Source organism: Octodon degus, unplaced genomic scaffold (genome assembly GCF_000260255.1).
Source record: "Octodon degus isolate 3935 unplaced genomic scaffold, OctDeg1.0 scaffold00041, whole genome shotgun sequence".
Taxonomy (NCBI): domain Eukaryota; kingdom Metazoa; phylum Chordata; class Mammalia; order Rodentia; family Octodontidae; genus Octodon; species Octodon degus.
This window is the reverse complement of record NW_004524617.1, coordinates 13,557,263-13,575,331: the sequence shown is the minus strand read 5'-3', so window position 1 is coordinate 13,575,331 and position 18,069 is coordinate 13,557,263. Positions and strand designations below refer to the sequence as shown.

The window sequence follows — 18,069 nt, the reverse complement described above, 5'->3', positions numbered from 1 at the left end:
TGAGACAGGATTGTGAGTTCTAAGCCAGCCTGGACTACACAGCAACAGTCTGTCTCAAAAAACAAAACAGCAAAAATAATATAATAATAATAATAATAATAATAATAATACTTAAAAACTATTTTTAATGTAGAAAAAGACTTTTACCCACATTTCATAGAAAACTAAGATACCAAACCTCATTTTTAAAAACTCTAAGTAAATTAATAAATAATTAATGAGAATTAAAATTTCATAGAAGCTGGGCATAGTGGCCCATACCTGTAATCCCAGCAATTTAGGAGGCTGAGGCAGGAGGATCACTGCAAGTTCAAGGCCAGCCTAGGCTACACAGTGAATTCATTGTGAATTCAAGGCCAGCCTGCACTACCCTGCAGACCCTGTCTCAAAAGACCAAAAAAAAAAATTAAATTTCATATACAGAAGAACATTGTTGTTAACATTGTCTTGATTTCTGAAACTAATGCCAATGTTTTTTAAAAAGCTACTTGTGTACATTATTTTTAAGTTAAAATGTCTCTAAATTTTGGCATTTTAAATTTGGGTTTTATTTTGCAATATGTCTGACTGAACAGCAAAAAAAACCAAAGTCTTCACATTTCCATGACTTCACGCTTCCACTTTATGTTCAATGGTGGCAGCAGCAAAAAAAAAAAAAAACTAGAAAATGTAGACAACAGCAGCCATGTGGAAGGCATTGCAATATTGCACCAATATCCTAAGATCTGGCAAGTTTTGCCAATGTAGATTTAGTCTGTATCAAATATAGACTACTCATGAGAAAATGGCATCTGCTTAAACGATTCACTCTTGCTTAATTCTGTCATCTGTATTTTCTTCTCTTAAAATTTAAAGGTACAATTAATTCTAAAATATCTATTCTACTCCTTTTAAACAGCTACTCTTGATCCATTCTGAATTTTGTGGTTACTATCCTTCACATTAGTGGCTTCTGGTAAATAAAACAAAACCTGAGGGCTAATATCCCTAGTGCCACTGAACATTTTGTAGGAAATAAATAAGCAGGTATAACCAGTAACATTATAATTCTCTTTCTTACCTTTTAAATCAAAACTGAGCTAATTTTTCTAAGAGTTGCTACCCCCCATTCAATAACAGATGCAGCAAGCAGCCTTGCTAAATGTAAAGAGTGGGAGTCGCACTTACTTTTAAGGGGCATTTAGGCATCTGGTATTACCTAAATTCTCTTTAAAAGTACTTGCACGCTGCAGGGTCAGATTCAGAGTTTGTCATATACCACTCCGATTCTCACTAAAAACAGGACAACACTATAGACTGCAAAGAAAAACATTTTCAAAAAGACAAGACATCAATAAAGAACACCAACATTCACTTTTGAAGATAAAACATAAAATGCTAGTTTTTTCATAAATCCATACGCATTTCAGGAATATAAGGAGTTCAAATATCACTGAATCTGTATGGACTGAAGACTGGCTACTTTGATACCAAATGAAGACTCCAGTTTTATTTTAACTTTCTAAGAATGTTAAGACATGAAAACACGTCACATCTAAAATTCAACAAGTATGGCGAACCGTGTGTGCAAGTGCACTAGCTTAAAAATATAGAATCCTAACCACGCATAAAAGGGATGTGCCTTATATATTTATAGGATGTATGCGAGTATGGATATGCTTTCACTAACACATTGCGGATAAGAGAAGGCAGCTTAGAAATAGTGTTCTGAATATAAAAAGTTAACTTTGTAGAAAATTTATATTTTTGCATTTTCAGCAAAAAGCCATGCAAAAAGGTCGAGTTTTAAACTTTTAAATAATAAAACCAAAACATTTAACAGATTAAAACACTGAAATTAATGTTCAAAAAGGTTTCAGATAGAGCTAGGAACTGAAATCACATCCAGTGACATTTATTGGGTCTTCTCTTAGAAGATGCAGGACTCCTACGCTAACATCTGAAAGAAATATTTAAAGCAGAAAATCAACTTCCCAGATAAGTGGAGCATTCTATTAAACTGCTTCTGGAAGTAGTTTCAAGAGCTAGCACTTAGAATTAACTTATTGCATGAGTTTGAGGCCACTGAAAAGAAAAAAGGGATGCTAGCACAGAATGAAAAATTCTTACAATATTAGACCAATGGCTTTGATAGTAAAACTGGTGAGGTTTTTCCTTATGCTTTTTACCTATCTACTTTACCACAAACAAATGTTTTGTTTGCCTTTTTTTTGAGGGAAAAAGATGTCATTAGTTGCAACGCCTGACCTCATCCAGTACATAGTCCGGAAAATGCAGGTTGCATACTTGTAAACCATCCAGCTTGCAGGGCATCCGAGGGTACTCATCTTCCTTCCATTTGTTTTCATCTGGGTCGAAAGTGAGAATGGAATCGCTGTAGTGACCATTATAACAAAGGCCTCCAAGAACCATTATTTGTTTGTCCAGCACAGTCACACCATGGCCACTTCTCCCAATCGGCATCGATGCCAAGATGGTCCACTGATCAGTCTCTGGGTTGTACACTTCTGTGGATGGGCAGCCCTGAGATTCGAAAGAGGCCCTCAAGATCACACAGACCCCACCAAAGACATAAAGCTTGCCACTGTAAGAAATCATCTTGTGAAAGCATCTTGCGTAATTCATCTTGCTCTTGTTTTCCCAGCAGTTGGTAACTACTTGAGTTCTCCTGGTCCGTTGCTCTATGGTCCCTTCTTTACTGGGGTCAAACACGCATACTTGTTTAGAGGTGGAAGATGAGGTGATTCCACCAGTGATAAACAACTTGTTATTGAGCACTGTCCCCTCATGTCCATATTTGTTAACTGGGTAAGGGTCCACAAATTCCCACTTATCATTGGTGATGTCATATCTCTCTGTTGAATAGAAGGTCTCATCTCTGGTTCGGCCTGCTACAGCGTAAATGAACTTCCCGATAACACCGACTGCGAATTCTGAGCGTGGTACAGACATGTCTGCCATTCGCAGCCACGAGTTCTGTCTTGGGTCATACCTGAACACTTTGGAAGAAGCATGGAATTCACCATCCGGGCCCAGTTCTTCCCCACCTAACAGGAACACAAAGTTATTGATGATAGCAAGGCAGTCTGGTCGAAGAGGTACTTGTGGGCCCTCCAGCTCCCACCAGACTCTTGGTTTCTTTAAGAGAAGTATTTTACTGTTAACCATGCTATGTCCAATCATTCCTCGGAATACTGTAGTCTGGGGTTTGGCAGAACGAATGCGGCTTGATTTCATGTCCAACAAAGGCTGCTGATGTATATTCTGGAAGTAATTCAATGCTTGGTCAACTTCATAGCGCAGCTGTCGGGAGTATCTGTAAAATTCTGATGTTTTAACCTAAAAATACAAGTAAAACAATTTAACCCAAAAAAAATCATCAATGGCAGACAAAATTTTTAAATCCACTAAACCATTATGATATTATTTTAGGCTCCTTTACTAAAACTGGTAAAATTACCTACTTTCTGCTTTCTATGAAGTTTTAAAATCACATTGGCTTTTACAACTTGTTCTTGTAGTCATCTATATACATTCCCAAGCTTTTAAAATAAACAAGCATATGCTTTTTTCACTGGGTGTGCTGGTGGCACACATGTGGAACCCACAACTCTGGAAAGCTCAAACAGGAGGACACAAGTTTGAGCTCAGCCTGAACAACTTAGCAAGACTTTGTCTCAACATAAAAAATTTCAAAAGGTGGCTGAGGAGATAGCTCAGTTTGAAAGCTTGGAATTCAATCCCCAGTACCACTAAATGAATGAATCAATCAAATCAGATTAAATCTCTTCCCATGCACAATGTTCCTGGCAGAAAGAAACTGTTAACATACTATATTGGGTACCTATGTTATGTCAGGCCCTAGGCTACAAGTGGGATCTAGGAAGTCAGATATGGGGCTTCACAGGAAAGGACGCCATGTTTGCAGTTTTCTGCACTACGGGCAACACTATAAAACTACCACAACGGAATAATTTGGAAAATTATGTTAGTGAATGAGTGAACATTCCCAGTAGAAATACATGCAAAATCCAGAGGTTTTTTAATATAAACACTGGGTACACTTTCAACAACTTCTACATTAACAATTTAGTAGACAAGAGTAAGCTCAACTGCTTTTGGAGCTGGAATTATATAATGATGATGACTATCAAGACCTTATAAAGCACTTTTAAGTGTTGAACTAAGTAAGCACTGTGGGGAAATTAAAAGTGTAAGACAGGGTCCATTTCCTCAAAGAACTTACAATTATTTGGGAAAATGAAAACAAACACAAATTTACCAATATAGTTGGCTGGCAATTAGCTATGAAGATGTACAGCACACCTCTGAGTGTTGCAGCCTTTTCTATGTAGAGCACATCGAACTGGCCCAAAACACTTAATGGATACTTTCCAAAAGAGGTAGAAAGCTGGAGACCAGCAGAAAAACCCTATATTACAATATGACAAGGATAAGGTAAGAGGACGTTAAGTGTAAATGAAGTAAGATTTATATAGGTAAAATCTACAGATATCCATGACTAGTTTAAAGTAGGAACAGGCTAAAAAAAGAAAAAGACTCAAACATGATTTGAGGATGTACACTTGAAGTGACAGGCAGACTAGTGATGTCCATACAGAAAAACAAGATAGATGGGTGTGGTGGCGCACTCCTGTAATCCCAGCACTTGGGAAGCTGAGGCAGGAGGATCACCATGCGGCTAAGGCCAGCCTGGGCTACATAGTTCAAGACCAGCCTGAATTACAGGAGGAGGTTCTGTCTCAAAAACACAAAATAAGTGGCTCCCTGGCAAGCGCAAGGTCCTGAGTTCAATCCCTGATACCACTGAAAAAGAAAAAAGAAAACCAAGACAGAAAGCTGATTTGGGAGAGTTATTCAACTTCCCTTACATGGGGAGTTGCTGATAAGATGAAAAGGAAATATCTAGAAGCTGGATGGAAATCTGAGACGAGAGCTTGGGAGGACTGAAAACCAAGCATATAGGCGTTGGTGGTATAGTGGTGAGCATAGCTGCCTTCAAAACCAAGCGTATGTTTTCATGATGTCTTTCTCCTTCCTTCTCTGTCCTCCATGCTAGCTTTCTCTCTAACTTATCTATTCATTCATTCCCCTTCTAAGTCCCAAAGCATGTTTGAAACAGAAAGCACCAAAAATTTAAGTCTTTTTATAATTATACTGAATAACTGGTTTCTTTTGTAATTCCAGGCATTTAGAGTCATTATTTTGAGAAAGGGATATCTGATTCATAGAGTTTACTAGACTACCAAGGGTAAATGGTACAAAAAAGGTTGCGAATGCTTTGCCTAACTATATGAGAGAGAAAACTAACACTGTGACTGCACTGGGTGCCTTATATATGTGTATCCTGTGTTAAAGACCACTAACGAGGATATCATGTCTGTGTCTTGTACAAAGACAACAATATGCCATGCATTAATTATTGTAACTGCCCTACTAACCTGTTTTGAAACTGTCTCATTGCTATTTGTTTCTCAATAAAATTAATAAAAAATTAAAAAATAAAAATAAAGACCACTTACGATCTCCATTTATCTGACTGGGAAAAAAAAGTGAATATTAAGTGACTTTTCTAAGTTGCTTATATAACTAAAAATGGTAGGGCTGGGATCTGAACCTTCAACTAGGAAAATCTTAACTTCAAAGCTCACTCAAAAAAAAAACAAAAAAAAACAAACCTCATTCAATTTTCAGTAGGCTACAGCATACAGCCTCCATTATTCTTTATAAGAATCTTTAAATGCCATGGTCATTTACTAGAACACTTAACATGTTCAATGAGTGAGGCTTATGACTCCTCTCAAGGGTCTGTAACTGTTCTTAACAAAAACAATCAATCACATGGATCACAATGATTGGGCATCCAGCTCCATTCTCCCCAGCAAAATAACAACTGGAACAAAATTAGCAAATAGCAAATAAGCCATTTCAATAAAACAATAAAGAAAAAACTATATTGCCACATGACAGATACCACTTTACCACTATGCTTTACCACTTGTATCTTTTACTGCTTGTTCTGCATACACATAAGCTTAACCAAAACACAGTGAGGTTCAATCTCTTCAAGAAGCCATGGAAAAACTGTTCAGTTCTAAGGATAAAATCATTGCTTATTTATTAATACAGAATGATGTTCACAATATATTGATCTTCTAAAGGGCTACAGTACTCTGGCACTCTTCCAATTATAATTTTATGTGTGTTTAATAGTAATTCTCTGGAATTTCACAAACATTTTTGCATTCCTTGTTTTTGTGTACTTATATATAAATACGTATGTTTACAAAAACAGAAAAAATAGTTCTTGCCATTCAGAGGACTAGGGAAGTAACAGTGGTACAACTCTTGCGTAGTATGTGCAAGCTCTAGCTTTGATCCCCACCAGTGAAAAATAAAGGAGAGGGGGTCACTGTAGGAATGAGGATCTTTTCGTATTTTCCTTTTCCAATCAGTTCTTCTATGAATTCTTTAACAGTCTGCCTTGGCTATTTCTTTTCTCTTTTTCTTATTGACTTGTAGGAGCTAACAGGCAATATTCTGGGAAATCAACAGGAATCATAAACCTCAAATTAAATATTTAAGTGCCTACTGTGCACAGCCAGTGGCCTGAGAGCTACACAGGTTTTCAAGCTATTGAATCTTGTCCAGCAGAGTAATGAAGCACTAGCCTAATATAGTAATTAACAATTTGATTTAGGAAATTTCTCACCTTGAAACTCCCTAAGTCAGCTGCACAATCTTGGGAATATAATTCAACATCCTAAGCCCATTTCCTCGTTTGTTATTATTGGGATAACAATAGCACCCATGAGGCAAAAGATAAGTGACATAGTCCACGAGGAAAGGATTTAGTCTGGTGTGTGCCATGTGGGAAAATGTAGCTATTACTACTGACAAAGGACATCTGTGAAAATGTGACTCAGCCTAAAATCAATCCATCTAATGACTTTTTTGTTAAGGCAGAAATAAAAGAAACTAACTTTGGATCCAATCCTCACTAGTAAGACATAATTAGTAATGTAGAAGTAGGAGGACACTTTAGAGAAAGCTGTGTCAGTTGGAGATCAAAAAAGAAATGAAAAAAAGAAAGAAATGAAGGCGAAAGCTGCACATATTGTACAGGCAGAGTTCAAACTTTTCAAGAGAAAATTAGATCAGGTCCAAAATCAGATGTTGTATAAGGAACTTCAAGAAGGCTGAGCAGCTCTCACAAGCATAATACAGACTGCATGAGTGCGGGAAGAGGGAGGTAAAAAATACGATGTGCTGCACGGACAGCTTTCTGGATTTTATGTGTTAAAAAACTACTTACAACAGACGGTTAAAAAAAACAGGCACATAAAACAAATATAAAGAGTGAAATGGAACTGTAAGTATAGTGAATGAGGCTAAAGGCACAGCATGAACTATAACTTGACAGAATAAATGATATTTTAGAGGCCAAAGAAAGTAAAGGAAAAAGTGGAGGCTCCTGCTTCATGAGGTGGTTAATGTAGTATTAACAAATAACAAAGAGAAGCAGCTTTATTCCTATTTTATTTCCATTCTCCAGCAAGGATGTCTTACTCTTTTTTTTTTTTTAATTTTTATTTATTTTTGAGAGAGAGAGAGAGAGAGAGAGAGAGAGAGAGAGAGAGAGTGGTGTGTGTGTGTGGCCAGCTCAGGCCACCACGGGGCGGGGCTGGCTGGCATGTGGTGCTGGGGGATTGAACTGCGGTCCCTGATGCTTTGCCAAGCTTGTTCTAAGTAGGTGCTTTAGACCACTGAGCCATCTCTCCAGCCCGTCTTACTCTTTTCAATCTGAAGATCAAATACAGTTACTGAGAAGAAACTTAAATTCAAGATGGTTGAGGGAAAAAAAAGGTAGTTTTCTCACCAACTTCAAGTCATTTGATCTCATGAACCATGTCCTAGGATCCCGATAAGCACCACAGATAAGGCTGCTTAATTATGAAGAACAGAAGAAGTCTAAAAGCCACACAGAGTTCCCAACTACATACTTGTTAGTCTGAGATAGATCCTGGATTGTTTAAAAATACAGCTAATGCCAAGATTGACCCTATTTTCTATTTTTTTTTTTGGCGGAACCGGGGATTGAATTTAGGCCCTTGTACTTGCCAGGGAAGTGCTTACTCCACTGAGCCATGTTCCTGACTCCATGTTTAATTTTTGATCATGTAATAGCACTGGTAGAGAATGAAAGAACATATAACTTCAGCAAAGTAATCAACAAAATCTAATAATAAAAAGAAAGGAAACATATCAGGGACCTATGAACCACCAGAAATTGTAACAGTGAGGGCCAGGGAGATGGCTCAGTGAAATAAGCACTTCCCTGGCAAATGCAAGGGCCTGAGTTCAATCCCCGGTTCTGCCAAAAAAGAAAAAAAAAAAAGAAATTGTAACAGTGATTGCATGTTAAGGCATTTGGGAGGGGTGGGTAAGATGACAGGAAATCCAGTTCTTAACAGATGTTATGGGAATCCACCAACTCTATATGTAAAGCCTTAACTAACTCTATCTGTAATACAAACGAATGTGATATGGCAGCTTTAGGACCTAATAAAACTGCAGACTGAACTTAAAAAATAGACAATTCTACTCTTGCCATTCAGGTAAAAACCACAACCATGGCAATGTTTAGTTCTATTGCTAGATCTTCAAATAAACATCAACAAACCAAACCACATCTGGATGGCAGTAAAGGAATTGAAAGAGAGGATGACTAAACAGATGAAATCTTCCTTTCACCCAAGAGGAAATGCAGGTGCAAGATGGCAACAGTTGTCAGGACAGGAAGTGGAAGTTAGGAGGACAAGTTTCAGCCAGTGTCAGGAAAAGATCTGTAATTAAAATTGCCAAGAAAATGGATGGACATTGCATTAGTACTTGGAAGTGCACAAAAATTGAAATAACTTGAACTATCTGTCAATAAGACAGTGGGTGAATAAACTCTGGTATGTGCCATATGGAGTCATTAAAAAGAATGAAGTTAATTCATATGCACTGACACAGATGTTCAAAATGCTAACTGGGAAAAACTACAGAACAGTACACATACTCTCAAAAATAAAAAATGGGCAGCTTTAAATAGCTGGCAGCATACGTAGGGGGAAAAGTCTACACAGAATGTACAACATAAGCTGTTAGATGTCTTAGCCTTCTTCAATTCTGTATAGGTCATACCAAGGAATGCAGGGATGGTTCAACATATATAAATCAATAAATGTTATACACAATATTAATAGAGCCAAGGACAAAAATCACATATCATCTCTACAGATGCAGAAAATGCCTTTGACAAAGTCCAGCACCCATTCATGATTAAAAAAAAAAAGGAAACTACGGAAAATTGGAAGAGATGATCATTACCTCAACCTGATAAAAGCCATCTATGACAAACCAATAGTCAGCATCATACTAAATGGACAAAAACTGAAAGCTTTCTCTCTAAAATCAGGAACAAGACAAAGATGTCCACTATCTCCACTTTCATTCAACATAGTCCTGGACATTTTAGCCAGAGCAATAGACGAGAAATAAGTAAAAGAAATAATAATAGAAAAGGAAGAAGCAAAATTATCATTATTTGCAGATGACATGATACTTTACATAGAAGACCCTAAAAACTCCACTGAAAGACTGCTAGATTTAATAAGCAAATTCAGTAGCATAGCTATTGTAGCTACTACTACACTTGGAAATCAATTTCCCTTCTGAGTATCTTCCCAGAAAAATTAAAAACACCATACCACAGTGATATTATGTGCACCCGTGTTTATGGCAACATAATTTGTAATAGCTACATCTTGGGAACAACCCAAATGCCCATCAACCTAAGTATACATTAAAAAATATGTCGTTTTTTTCCCTATATAATTGTATACTACTCAGCCATAAAGAAGGATATAAACTGCAGACTTTTATAGGTAAATGCATGCAATTTGAGACCAAATTCATAAGTGAAATAGCCTAGACACAAATGTGTAAACACTGTATTGTCTCCCTGGTGTGAGAAGCTAAAAGAGTAAGATCCAAATGTGCAAGATATTATAAATGGGAAGAAACTTTGAAAGGAAAGAGAGAAACTGGTTTGGGGTAATGGAAGGGAAAAACAAAAGAAAAAATACTATATGGACAAAAGATTAGTTATACTAATTTCAGTTCACTGAAAAGATAGGTCTGTGCTAATATTGTCTGGATAATTAAATGCTGACATGCCATACTGAGTAAATAATTTAAAAATAACAATATGCAACATATTAACCATCATTACCCTATCATATTGTTTTGGAATTTTGTTTTGTTTTTACTTTAAAACAAAAATTTACAGGGGCCTGCCCATTAGCTCAGTTCTTTAAATGCCTGCTTAAACAAAGCAGTCAGGCTCAGGGTGCTGTGGTTCAAAACCCAGATACTCAAGCCTAACCAGACCTGCACTAAAAGCAACCTGAAGCCACCACATAAATAAATAAATAAATTTACACAAAAGGAAAGCGAGAACTTATGGATTAGACAATGAAGAGAGGGCAAGGAGAAAAGCTAGGAAGTATGACAGGGGCAAAGCCATACATTTATATGTACAAGATGGCTAAGGCAATGGTCCTGAGAATCTTTAGCAGGTTTTTGAAACTAGCTGTTAATTGGTAGGATTCTCACCCTAACTACATATGCTGATACCTGTGAACTAAGCAACTGCACTGAAAATAGCAATGTGTAATACTAGGGTCATGCTTGGAATGCCTGTCATTCTGGTCTTCTAAATACGTACTACTTGTCTTGTCATGTCATGTCATGCCAATTACTGCTATACTGTCGCTCAAATAAATGTTTGTTAAAAAAAAAGGTAATAAATGAAAACAACAGACAAGAAAAACAATGTCACAGGACTGTCCTGCTACAATGCTATATATGGTCAGCTTTCTAAATTTCTGTGTAAAAATATGTAATTGTTTATTCCTATTTTTTAAAATATTTTTAAAATTTTTTTTCTTCATATTCTGTAGGGACTTAAAGTTCAACATATCAATACTTGATGGAAAAATACCTGTTCCATGTTATGTCTAAGGCATTTGATATTCAGACAGATAGTAAAGTTAAGCTCAACTGCCTATTGTTGTAGGGTAATAATAAGTTTCTCCTCTGGAGGGTTAACAACTTAAGTTAGTAGATCAAAAATTGGAGAAAAGGAAGGGCTGCAAGGACAGCCAACATTTTGGCCCTAGCCTTTCAAGGTCAGTGAGGACTCAGGACATAGGAGAACCTGTACTGTAACATCATGCAACTCAGTTGTGTCCCAAATTTTCTGATCAAGGAGATTATGAGGCCACAGAGGAAAGTGATCAATGATGTAGAGTGTGCCTAAGGAGAGTCACGTGGAGAGAAAACATTCTCAGGCTTTCACAGACAGCAAATTGGTCAAGCAACGGCCATGACTCATCCACATGGCTGACACTGACAAAAGATCTACAAACTGCAGTACAGGGTTTCAGGATAAATCCTGAGGGGATCTGACTGACCTTGTCAGATACAAAAGTCACATTTCTTGTTATACAGGTCTTGCTTTATCTTGGTCTTAACCATACAACAGGAAAGTATAAGAACAAAGTATAAAAAGTAAAGCCATATTGATATGCTGAGCTGTAAAAGGCTCAAGTCAACAACTTCTGATATTGCCAGTCCTACAGAAAACCTACCACTATTATGGACTACTGGACTATATTGGAATATTTTGCTGAATTCACGCACCTACAATATTTAAATGACCATGGAGTACACTTCTCTGACAAAACTAAACAAAAAAAGGGGATATAAATGAAGGACCATTTTGTATCTGTATATTCAAAATAGTTAGGATAGATATACAGCTATTTTCTCTTAATTCAGTGAATGGAAAGATTTGTTCTAGTCGTGTTTGTGGACAGGATATCACGTCTGCATCTTGTACTATGAATAACCACTAAAAGGACAACAATATGCAATGTATTAATTATTGAAACTGAGCTAGTAATCAGTTTTAAAACTGTCTCATTGCTATTTGTTTCTCAATAAAATTATTTTTAAAAAACTTAAGAAATTCTATGTAGGGGGGGCTGGTGAGATGGCTCAGTGGTCTAAAGCACCTACTTAGAACAAGCTTAGCAAAGCACAGGGACTGCGGTTCAATCCCCCAGCCCCCATGTCAGCCAGCCCCGCCCCCTGGTGGGCTGAGCTGGCCACACACACACACACACACACACACACAAATAAATAAAATTTAAAAAAAAAAAAAAGAAATTCTATGTAGGTTAGTACTGGGGTTTTTATAGGGACTCTAACCCTCTTTTGTAATTGGTGAAAAGGTTCAAGGCACGTATTTCCCCCAAATCAGGGTCCAAGTCAGCATGTGTGACCTGGAAGGTGGTCCGCATGGGCGCGCCTATGAGGGACACTGCAGGGAGTTCAGCACCCCATGGAGAACGAGGCTAGCTGGCTTGTTGTGGCCTTCCCCCTGCCCACCCACGCTCCCGCAGATCCCAGCAAGCTGGTTATTATGTTTTGTATCTAGTTGTCCACTCAAAGCTTCATGCAGTCACTGGGGCAGGCTTATAGAGTTTGTGATTAATTCATAATCCCATGCTGGGATTATGAGTGTGAGTGCTACAGTGGGCCTTACAATGGGAGGAAACAAGAGAGGCTTATTAGCTGCCACAGCTGCTGCTCCTTTTGTTCTTCGCTGTCTTCCACTGCCATGAACTGTTGCCCTCTGCCATGTACCACTCAGCCTTAGTAGGGAATGAAACCTCTACTAACTGCGAGCTAATAAACCTTTCTTTCCTTCATTTTGGGTGTTGGGTATTTTGTCCCAGCAATGAGTGAAAAGTAACCGAGATACTGATCCAGGAATCATTTAGCCTTCCAACTTACACCCAATCTTCTAGTTTCTTTGTCCTCTCCTCATTCATTCTATTGGAACCTGGGTTCCAAAGAGTTTATAAGAGTCATTCCTATGTTAAAGTCCAAATCAAAGTTAGACATCCTTATCCAATTTCTTCTACCTCTAAGCCCCTAGTAATGGACATTGTGGCTGTTCAGACAGCTGACTGTCCCAGTAAAGATCTAACCAAAGAAATACAGCTATTTCTCTCTACCAACACTATTTGCTAAACTGGGTGTGATGGCGCCCAGTCTCAACCACTTGGGAGGCTGAAAACAGAAGAACCACTACAAGTCCAATCTACGTAGTGAGACCCTGTATACTCTGCAGACCTTGTACTAAGTACAAAAAAAAGGAATTAGTACCTCTGATACTACCAATTAAAAAATTAGACACACTGATTTAAAACAAAAAGTGTAAGCCTGAAACCTGTGTCAACGGAATTCATTAATGAAGGGAGCTGGCCAAAAAGAAACATGTGGCTCATGTTTTCATAGAGAAGGCATTTCTTCATTATGCATTCCTCACAGTACAGTGTTATCAGATGCTCTTCAAAAGAAAGATACAAAAAGAGTAACATTTTTTCCTTTTGAAGGAAGAAAAATGCTGTCTTGTTTTAAAACTCAGATGAACATTTTTCTTGCTTTAATACTTTAAAAATTTGTATTGTGAAGAGCATTTGTTTGTGAAAAGTATTTTTTTCTTATTCTGAGCATAAAAAGCTAGAAAGCATGTACTACTTCTTAAACACAGTGGTCTGAAATTTTAAATGGGTCATTTCCTCCTTAAATGTCTTTCACTGTAACCGTGTGCATACACTATGGTTAGAGGAAATGTGAGAAATGATTAATTTTAAAGTTGGTTCCTGTCAACATGTAAGTAGGAGAGAGCAGGAGACAGAATGAGCAAGAGCAAGACTTTACCACTGGGCTAAAATTCTGTTTCTCGGGCCACAGATATACCTCAGTGGCATAAGCGCCTGCCTGGCAATTGCAAGGTCCTGAGTCTGATCCCTGGTACCAAAAAAGAAAAAAAAAATGTATCTTCTCTTTGCCAGGGAGATGGCTCAGTGGAATAAGTGCTTCCTGACAAGTGGAAGGGTCTAAGTTCAATCCCCAGTTCTGCCAAAAAAAAAAAAAAAATCTGTTTCTCCATTCATTGTCAAGATGTTGCATAATCCATTCACTAAACACTTAGGCTTTAAAGGTAACTTGTATATACCAAGGGCCCCCAAGCCTCGGGCTGTACACTTGTAGTCTGTGGCCTACTAAAAAGGGAGCCAGGTCATCCATGTTTACAGCCCCACCCATGGCTCAGTACCGGAGTTCCTCCTTCATCAGGAGCAGCTTTAGATTCTCATGGAAGTGAGCATCCCTACTGTAAACTGCACCATGAAGGATCTAGCATGCTACTGAATCATGAAACCAGCCTGTCTCCCCCTTTCCCTGGTGCCAAAAGGTAGGGGACTGTTGGTATATACCATCCCTAATTTTGAGAGAATTAAAATGTAATTTGTCATGTATTTAAAATAAATATTTCCATAGAACTTAGTACTTCATTTTGTTGAAAACCTGGAATTTCAGATCTAAAACTGGCTGTCTAAAATTCTTTTAGGCTTTTAACCATTCAGTTTCATTATTACCAACTATTTTGCTTGATACACTCTCGGTCCTGAAATTATTTTAAAATGTCAATATACAGAAGCTAAAGAAACAAAATGCTTATTATTAGTTTATCCATCAGTCTGTGCATTGTTGGGGGTGGGGAGACAAAGCCTGACCTTAAAATCCTAAGGGTTAGGCTGAAACCCTCCCTGAGTCACAAGCCTCCGAGTATATGTATTTTCTTGGCTACAAAAGAGGTTGCTGGGTGCAGTGGTACACACTCGTAATCCCACGTATTTGGGAAGTTGAAGCAGAAGGATTAAGCATTTGAGCCCAGTGTGGGCAACTTAGCAAGACCCCATCTTCAAAAATAAAAAGGTGCTGGGTATGGCCTGTAAGCCCAGCACCTGAGAAGCTGAGGCAGGAGGATCATCAAAGACAGTCTGTGCTCCACAGTGAGTTCAAGGCCAGCCTGGACTACATAGTGACACCTTGTCTCGGATGGATGGATGGATGGATGGATGGATGGATGGATGGATGGATGGACAGACAATCTACCTCAGTGGTAGAGTGTTTGCCAGTGTATCAATCTCTTAGTCTAATTCCCAGTATTTCAAAAATTAAACAAGGTTAGTTGCATGAAAAGAGACATATGTGGTCCTTTCTACGTCCAAAAAGGCTAACACAACCCTTACAATTAGGAGCACAAAGAAATACATGAAAGACTGAGTCCTACTTATCAGTCTTACCATCTCTTCTCCACCATGGTATATCTTTTCAAGGGAAATACCCAGAAACAAAACAGTTACTTACATAAATCTTTAATGCTAAAACAAATTATGTCTTTGGGAACCAGAGCTACGTTTGACATGATTTTCATTCACAGTAAAATATGGAACAGTCATTATATGTTGTAAAACTACTGTGATATAGGAAATCTTTATAAAATTAAGCTCAGGGGCTGGGGATGTAGCTCAGTGAAAGAGTGCTTGCCTAGAACACACAAAGGCCCTGGGTTCAATCTCCAGCAAAATACACACACATGCGTACACACACATGCGCACACACACACACACACACACAATGCTTAGAACTGAAGCTTATACTGTTTTATGTGAAACAAAAACATTATTTTAAAAAGCTAGGTACAGGGCTGGAGAGATGGCTCAGTGGTCTAAAGCACCTACTTGAAACAAGCTTGGCAAAGCACAGGGACCGTGGTTCAATCCCCCAGCACCACATGCCAGCCAGCCGCACCCCCTGGTGGGCTGAGCTGGACACACACACACACACACACACACACACTAAATGAATGTTAAAAAAATAAATAAATAAAAATAAAAAGCTAGGTACAATTAATCCCTATGTCCTGAAAAAACAATTTAATGACCAGGATAAGGCTAAGGGAAAAAAAAAAACCAGTATGCTAAGTGCAAATCCTTTCAGTAACACTGTACTTACAGTGCCCCTAAGTATCTGAGGGGACTGATTCCAAAGCACTCATCTCGTAAGACAAGATGACCTGAGATTTGCATTTAACTCACACAGGCTCCCATATAATTTAAATCATCTCTGCATTGCTTATAATAGCCAATACAGGATTAATGCCACGTAAATAGTTCTTACACTATTATTGCTTAGGAATTAATAGCAACAAAACAAAAAAGAAATAATAGCAAGAAAAAAATGGCATGATTTTTGGAGGGAGAATATTTTCAATTTAAGATTGGTTGAATCCAAAGATGCAGAATGTGAAGGCTGTTAAACAATAGACAAATTTCCATAAGAATTTGCCTTCTCTTCGAAGCAGGCAAAAGTGAATTATTGAAATGAATTTTCGGAAGTAAAGTGAGCAGGGCAAATGTGTATAAGGAGAGGCACCCTCAACGAAAGTCAGAGCTTCAATGCAATTTGCCAAGTTCTCTATCCCTTCAACTTGTCTAGAGTAAAAAAATAGCTAACTGAGAAACAACTTTGTAGGAAGTCTAATGTCCTTCCAATTCCAGGGCAAAAGAGCACTGTTAGAAAGTAAATACCTTGTGGTAGGTAGTGCACACCTGTAATCCAAGCACTTGGGAGGTTGAGGCAGAAGGACTGAGCTCAAGGTAAGCTAAATTCTAGGATTCACTACCTAAGAAGGATTTTTCTTATTTGTAAGAAATACTCAGCCAAATCAATGAGCCTAATCCTAAAACTAACTCCTAAATGAGTAGTTCTTGTGACTGGGCCTCCCACATAGTAGGAAATGCTGAATGAGAACTACACCCCTAAAACCCTTTTTTTTTTTTTCTTTTGGACTTTTTGAGACAGGCTCTCGATATGCAGTTCAGGCTGGCCTTGAGCTCACTCTGTAGCCCAGGCTGGTCTCGAACATGCAATGATCCTCCTGCCTCAGCCTCCCGAGTGCTGGGATAACAGGTATGCACCCCCACACCTGGCTATTCCTTTCATTTTCTGTATTCGATTTCTCTTTTTCCCCCCTTCCATTTATTAAGGTTTTCCCCTATATGTCAGCACAGCTAACTCTTATTTCATGCCTTCCATTTTTTGGGTTGTTGGTTTTTTTTTTTTTTTTTTGAAACAGGGTCTAGCTATGTAGTTTGGGCTGGCCCTGAACTTGCAGCAATCCTCCTACCTCAGCCTCTCAAGTGCTGGGATTACAGGCAGGTAACAGCATGCCTGACAACACGTCCTTTTTAATTTCCAATTCTCCTATGCTTTTGCTTTCATCTCTCTTATGAAAAGGAAAACCAGCAAGTCTGACTAAATATTTAAACTCCTGTTTTCAATAGGTTCCTGTCTGCTTCATACACGTCACTAGAATACTGTCTTTTCTGGAGCTCTAATAGCAGTCACTGCCTAGATTTGTCACTCTTCAGCAACCTGTGGGCCTGAAAGTCAAAGGAACTCTATCTAGGCATAAAATGCAGGTGACTTCAGAGGAGAAAAACACTTTGGGGGATTTTTGAAGAGCTGCACCTGTGGTAATTACAATCCTCCAAGCCCGTAGGGTCTGAGCAGGGGTCAGCAAAAAACGAGCCGGATGCAGAAAAACACATTAAGTTGACTGAGAAAGCACACTTAACCCACTGACCTAGTTTCCAAAAGAAAAACTACTCATCTGTGCTCACTCCAAGGGGCAAATGAGCTGACTTAATTTAAACACTTTCAAGTTCTAGCTGCATAAATACTACTTAATATCTGAAGGGGATTTGTAAACATTTTCAAAGATAAGTTTATTAGAATTTTTAATCAAATTTCCCATTTTCTTTATAAAATAAAATTTGCTATCAAACACGGCAATACTTATGTTCTCCATGTACTGCAACTGCACTGGAGAGCAATTCCCAATTATTTCTCTACATTTACATGTTCTAGCGGAAATCATTAGACTTAAACCTTTTATTTTTTTTTTTAATTTAATTTTATTTATTTATTTGTGTGTGTCTGTGTGTGTGTGTGTGTGTCCAGCTCAGCCCACCAGGGGGCGCGGCTGGCTGGCATGTGGTGCTGGGGGATTGAACC

At 38.2% G+C, this 18,069-nt stretch overlaps 1 protein-coding gene across 3 annotated transcripts in view; it reads right to left on the bottom strand.

Annotated features, from left to right (window-relative positions):
* Nucleotides 1-478: 478 nt before the first annotated feature.
* The window catches only part of Klhl15 (kelch like family member 15), a 48,348-nt gene continuing 30,757 nt past the window's right edge, over nucleotides 479-18,069 (bottom strand). For all 3 annotated transcript variants that reach the window (XM_023715424.1, XM_004631386.3, XM_004631385.3), the window contains one exon: nucleotides 479-3,339. In XM_023715424.1, the coding sequence (XP_023571192.1) occupies nucleotides 2,230-3,339 (1,110 nt within the window). In that variant the 3' untranslated portion in view covers nucleotides 479-2,229. The remainder of the gene's footprint in view (nucleotides 3,340-18,069) is intronic.